General features: G+C 33.8%; 1 protein-coding gene across 2 annotated transcripts; it reads right to left on the reverse strand.

The window, feature by feature from the left end:
- Nucleotides 1–839: 839 nt before the first annotated feature.
- LOC115719382 (uncharacterized) lies at nt 840–4,987 on the reverse strand. 2 transcript variants are annotated; one of them, XM_030648404.2, is made up of 10 exons: nt 4,741–4,983; nt 4,563–4,634; nt 4,372–4,464; nt 3,352–3,433; nt 3,195–3,251; nt 2,528–2,592; nt 2,335–2,430; nt 2,101–2,187; nt 1,885–1,965; nt 840–1,791 (listed from the first exon to the last, which is right to left on the reverse strand). In XM_030648404.2, exons 1-10 carry the CDS (start codon nt 4,837–4,839, stop codon nt 1,114–1,116), a joined length of 1,410 nt encoding a protein of 469 aa, XP_030504264.1. In that variant the 5' UTR covers nt 4,840–4,983; the 3' UTR covers nt 840–1,113. The 2 variants fall into 2 exon arrangements, with proteins under 2 accessions (XP_030504264.1, XP_060965969.1); XM_061109986.1 differs by having other exon boundaries at nt 840–1,965; nt 4,741–4,987.
- Between the last annotated feature and the right edge of the window lie 1,256 nt (nt 4,988–6,243).

Raw genomic sequence — 6,243 nt, forward strand, 5'->3', positions numbered from 1 at the left:
GCAATATTCAAAAAGAAACTTAGAGCACTTAGGAAACACCCTTGAAGACCCTTGCTTCCTTCTGGTTTCTCAGTTCTGCTCCTCTCTCTTTCATCTCTAACCTTCTTGCTACAAGATACAATAAAACCTCACCATACAATAGTCTCTCTCTGATTTTCACTCAATCTTATTTCTGCACTAACTAAAAAAATGATCCAAGGCCTCCTTTTATAACATAAGGAACCTGGTTACAAAGGTTGTTACATAACAGAAAGAATTAACTAAAATAACTGAAAAAACAGTAACAAACAAGAGAGGCCAAGTGAAGTGTCTTAATACATGCCATGTCATCTTAGTCTTTAGGTAGAAGGTTTATTTAAGACTGATATAACAACAATTATCAATTCAAAAGTTGTTGATAGAATACCTTACCAAATTGAAAAACCTTTACTACTAAATTTGACCTTAGTTTACTTTAGATGGTTGTGGGAGACATAATAATAATAGGCCCTCTTCCCTTCTTCCTTTCGCCTTGCCAAACAAAAATAAGTCAAGATTAATAGGCTAATTCCCTCCACACTCTTTAATCCACATGTTCTCCAGTCCATCATATCTAAATAGTTGTTAGGTTTCGATCATGTTTTATATAAACATATGTAAACAAAATAATAATAACAAAACAAAATAAAAAATCAACTAAGCCTCAATGGGAAGAAGACTCTTAACCATTTGACCCATCAGAAACTGTCAAACAAAATATCAAAAGCAATAATATACTAATATAGGCACCAAATCCCCAAATTGTTCCAAAGTTTTTTAACTGAAACTCCAGTCCTACTTTAAACATTGCCACTAGAGTCAGAGAGAGCATTCTAAATATTCTATATTAGAAATAATAATCTCATGAACAGCACGGATTAAACAACAAGACTATGCCTCTCAATGGATTTTAAACTGAAACTCCAACCCCACTTTAATAAGGCATTTCTCTTCCAATTTGCAATATTGTAGTTACTAAAATACTCGTACACAAAATGAGCAACGGCAAATAGAGTACAATTTTTTTAAGAAAAAAAGAACTTGGCCAAAAAGATTCAGTGCATTTTCCAATATGCCTCACATAACATTGACTGACTAATCCCCCCATGTTGACGGGCCACCGACTCCAACTTCAACTTCGGGTGAGAGACTTAAAACAAAACCTGTACTTTGGGATTTCGCTTTCTTCGTCTTACCTGGGAAGGTTACTATGACACCTCCAGACTTGTCAGTAAACTTCTTTTCCCTTTTGAAGTCGGGAACTTCTCCGCCAACATTTGACACAAGCTCCATGAATGAAGCCTCACTGTCATCAATAATATCCAGGTCACTCCGTTTTGTCTTTGATGTTTTTGGTAGTTTCTTCACCTTAGCATCATCTTTCTCTATGAATGTCACTTTTCTCTTTTGCAGCTTGTCAACCTGTTCTTCACTTTCCTGTTTCGACTTTCTTTCCAGATCAGGATTTTGGTGTTTTGATTTCTTAGCCTTGACATGATCTCTCTTCTCATCATTGTGAGAAGGAAGTTCTGCTGCATTGTCTCTTGTTCCATCGTTTCCCCCCTTCACTTTCTTCTTAGTAACAAAATCACTTGGACTATCCTGATCCACGACAGAATATTTAGAGTTCTTGCGGTTGACATGATCTCTCATTTCTTCTGTTTGAGTATCTGGATCTTTGTCAGCGGCAACAGAAGAATCCAAGTCATTTCTGGTGCGTTTGTTCGTTGGTTTCGCATTGAACACATGCAAGTTTGGGAAAGTATTTTTGATCTGCAATAGAATTGTTTTTGTAAGAATCAAGTTAACAAGGCACAATACGTTGAAACAGAGATAAAATAATGAAAATAAGATGATGACTTGTACCTTCTTCACTGATTTTTCATGGTCAGCGATAGGGTTCCCTTGCAAATTCAGATTTTTCAGGCTAACAAAAGAATTAAGGACCTGCAATTTTAGCATGGATAATTGCAGAGTAAGATGTTTTTCCACAAACGAAACCATAAGGGAGAAAATATATAAATATAAATATATATATATGGATATATATCAAGAAAGAATGATCCAGCTCCAAATGTCAACCTTTACATCTGACCATGTTGTGATAGCATTATATCCCAAATCTAAGTTCTGTATATCTTTGTTATATGCCAACTCAGCTGGAAGACTCTGAACAGGGCACACACGTAAAGAAAGAGACTTAGGGACTCCATGATTAAAGAAAAAAATTCAACCAAAAAGGAAAGACATGGAATGAAAGGTGGTGTCTCGTGAGGAAAATGAGATAATTTATCACTCTAATTTCAGAAAATATACCTTGATATCATTATGAGACAGTCTCAGTTCTTTTAGTTCAACACAAGACTTGAGTGAAGCACCGATATTTCGAATCTGGCAATAAGAAAGAGAAAGCTGGAAACAAGAGAAAGTTCAAGCATTTCAACATTCGTTAAATATCAAGGAATATTGCTGAGATATACATTTGAGCTAAGAAGTTAAAACCACGCACCTTTGTCAAAGATTTTACATTTATCAAAGAGTCGCCAATTTCACCAATGGGGTTTTTCGATAGAACTGCAAGACAATCCCCAAAAGAAGTTCACAATTATATTTGCAATCAATAACTAATTCAGATAATACTTCACAAAACGTTAGAACAGTCTGCTAGAGATGGAAGGAGGTAAAACAGAGAGGGAAAAACAGCCATAAGAGATAGAAATTGTTTATATTAAAGTTATCAAGCTGAAAACAGGTAGAGAACGAAGACAGAAAGTGAAGGATATATGCAAAGAGGCATAGAAGCACTGTTTCCACCATATATTAAACCAAAACTTGGTCTGAGATTGGAAAAATAAATCGTAAATGGACCATCAATCTGACCCAACCCACATGCAATGTAAACAGGCATTGTCATATCATTGATACTCTACTGTATCAAGATCATTTGACACCACAAAAACCAATTGATTTGTTTTAGCACTTTGAACGCAAAGGCAGATGCAAAGTTCTTAACCAGATAAAGGATGCTACTAAATATTTTAAGGGTTCAAATTTTGTCATTCACTACAGATTGATTTTGCAGTCATTACAGTAACTATTTACTACTCTCATTTCAAGAATAAGTACAGAGAGAGAGAGAGGGAGGGTGGGAGAAAGCAGATAATGCATAGTAATACCAATCGTGTTCAATTCTTTCATTTGATCAAGCCTGCAAATTGAACTAATTTCATTATCTGCAAAGAAAAAAATGAGAAATTATTGGTGAGAAATGTGGCTTGAACAGAAAACCTATAAACCTTTACAAAACAGAGTTTAATACTTTTAAAAGCTCACCATTCAAAATTATTGCTCGTAAAGATGTAATTGATCGGACCTCATTCATAGACTTAAGCTTATTCTTGCCTGCATTTAAGACCTGATTTACAGAAAGAAAACCAAGTCATCAAATCCAAAATTAAGTAATCTTATTTACCGTTTCATGGACATAGATCATGAATGTTGAGAGAATATTACAAAAAAAAAAAATTGTGCTTGGAACATATAAGGATGATAGAACAATATATTTAGTGGAATTTTAATACTATTACAATTTACAAACGCTTCCACAAAAGTAAGTGTAAAAATAAACAATATGAAAAAGACAAGAAATAACATACAAATTAAAACCACTCAGCTGAACGCTTGTTCCATTAAAAAAATAAATAAATAAACCCACTCAGCTACAAATGAAATTATATATGAAAGTTCTAGCACCGATATATGAAGCAGTATTATAAGTTTATGATATGTGCACCCAGATATTGGGCATATTTTAGGTGCACATATCGTTAAATCGTATTACAATATTGGTAAATCTACATGCCATAACCATTAAATGTCTCACTAGCCTCTAAGGCATAAGAAAGTATATTAAATGTCTACATATCAACAACATGAGTTAATAGAGCCTCATGTAAGTTGCAGCAGGTAAGTACAATAGCAAAAACACAGTCCATAGTACTCTTGTTAACTCATAATTCAATAATAAAAGGAGAGAAAAAAAAAATTCCTCAAGTAGAATTACTTGTACTAAAATCTCTTACGGCCAAATAACACAAAGCAGAAGATATTAAGATCTCACAATAGAACCAACCAAACCAGAAAGAAACACTGAAGTGGCATTAATCAACATTGTTCAATCTAATCTGTTCAAACATTCATGAATACTTCCACATCCATCAGTACCATTTATTTGAACACTCTATTGTAAAAAGGATGACTGAAAAATTGATTATGGAACTTTAGACTGAAAATTACAAGTGGAAAGCCTAGGCAATAGGGGTTAACAATATCAAAGTGAAAAGGTACACTTACAGTGAGCTGAGTAAGTGCTTCAATTCCTTTCAAGCTCTCCAATTTGTTCTGCGTGACCGATAGCCATCTCAAATTTGTACACAGCTTCAAATCCTGAAATCGAACAGAAAGCACCCCTTTCACCTCAGTACTAGCTTACATATATAACTTTCACTCTACCACATACAAATATGGAGAAGTAAATGACGCACCTCAAGAGAAGTGAGATTGTTGAGCCTTAGGTCAAGCCTCTCCAAGATCTTGAAGTCCTTCAAGCACGAGACCTGAACATTTCACATGAGAGAGAGTCAGAGAGATTAAAGTTGATTAATTTACGACATGGAGGGTGCAGAGAGAGTGGGGAAGAAATGAAAACACAAAACGTGGTACATCGGAGAGAGCTCTATGGTTGAGAGTGAGAGCTTCAATGGTTGAAGGGTCACGAGTGTTGTTATCCCTGAGAACACGGTCGGAGCTCAAGCGAGTCATTGGTTACCGTAATCTGCCCTAAACCCTAGTTCGAATGCGAACCCTTTCCTCTCTCTCCAACCAAATACCTTTGATTCACACTAAATACAAAAAGAAACATTCACTACTGTCAAATCTCGTACCCTCCAAATTACTTTAACCTAGCCGTGTTCAGTTTCGTTTTTTTTTTTTTTTTTTGTTTGACGTGGTGGTCGGTTTTGATTTTCAAAATAAAAAATAATTAAATTAAAAAATCGTCAAAATCGTCAAAAACTACAATAAACCGCTCAAAACTACAAAAAAAACAGTCTATATTTTTCAAAAGGATTTAATTAATCTAAAAGTACCAAGTATAATCTAAAAGTATAGTGTTTTTTGTAATATTTTTTTTAATTAGTTTTTTGTTTTTAAAATTGGAAAAGTAAAATTATTTTTTTAAAATTATATTTTATAAAATTATTTTTAATTTTAATCTTTTAATTAAGAATTTAAAAAGAAAATTATCAAGAAGGAACAATCTTCAATAATCACAAGCAATTACAACCAAAACTAAGCAACAAAAATAAGCTTAGCATACCTGAACCCCTTATTTACAACATAATTGCTCTATATACATTCTCTCAAGTTTCTAATTTCCTCTTTTTTGCTATATTCAACCTGTACAAAGAAGCTTTTTTAATTTCCTGCACAATCTTAGAAACCAGCCAAGAATATTCACTAAAGATATAATTGTTTCTATTGATCCATATGTTGTAGACCACAGCAGCAATGATCACCATATGAATCTTGTGCAATTTGTTCCTTCTGTCTTGCTCCAGCCAACACTTCCAGTTTTGAAACTTATTCGGTCAAGCCTTTTTTCCCACCCACAACCCGATTTGTTCATTAATTTTTTGAGAGAGACTGCACTCGAAAAATAGGTGTTGGTTTGTCTCAGTTGCAACTCCACAAACCGGACAATCAACTGTTGGGTTTTATGCCCTAAATAAAACTCTATTTCAATGTAATCTCTATTATTTAAATATCAATAAAGAGACAGAAGTATTTTCATCACTTATTTAATGTGTCGTTTGGTTCATGTTATCATTTATATGTTTATTTAAGTTATAAATTCATCCAAACCCTTATCACATTAATATTCTTGTTTATTGTGTCGTCAGCATAGTGGAAAGTAATCAAGATTATGTGATTAAATATATATTCCTAAATTTATCAGTACACAAGGTTTAACTGATATGATAATCTACAACATAGTTTACTTGCACCTTGGATAAGTGTTATGTCATTTCCAGGGCATTGGTTAAAGTAAAGCTTGGGTTGGATGCATAGAGTATGCATCGAAATGGACCGATATTGAACTTTGAATCAGATATGATAAATTTACCGTAATATCTATTCAGTTCAATATCACTTAGTTGATCCTAG

The sequence above is a fragment of the Cannabis sativa genome, chromosome 2, assembly GCF_029168945.1.
Source record: "Cannabis sativa cultivar Pink pepper isolate KNU-18-1 chromosome 2, ASM2916894v1, whole genome shotgun sequence".
In the NCBI taxonomy this organism is placed as follows: Eukaryota; Viridiplantae; Streptophyta; class Magnoliopsida; order Rosales; family Cannabaceae; genus Cannabis; species Cannabis sativa.

What these genes read in the sequence shown, in the direction of transcription:
- LOC115719382 (XM_061109986.1), bottom strand. Translation starts at nt 4,839, where the DNA reads ATGACTCGCTTGAGCTCCGACCGTGTTCTCAGGGATAACAACACTCGT. An exon ending in ACGAGCAATAATTTTGAATG is followed by an intron (nt 3,252 to 3,351) that starts GTGAGCTTTTAA and finishes TTTTCTTTGCAG; the next exon opens with ATAATGAAATTAGTTCAATT. An exon ending in TGTCTCATAATGATATCAAG is followed by an intron (nt 2,188 to 2,334) that starts GTATATTTTCTG and finishes TGCCCTGTTCAG; the next exon opens with AGTCTTCCAGCTGAGTTGGC.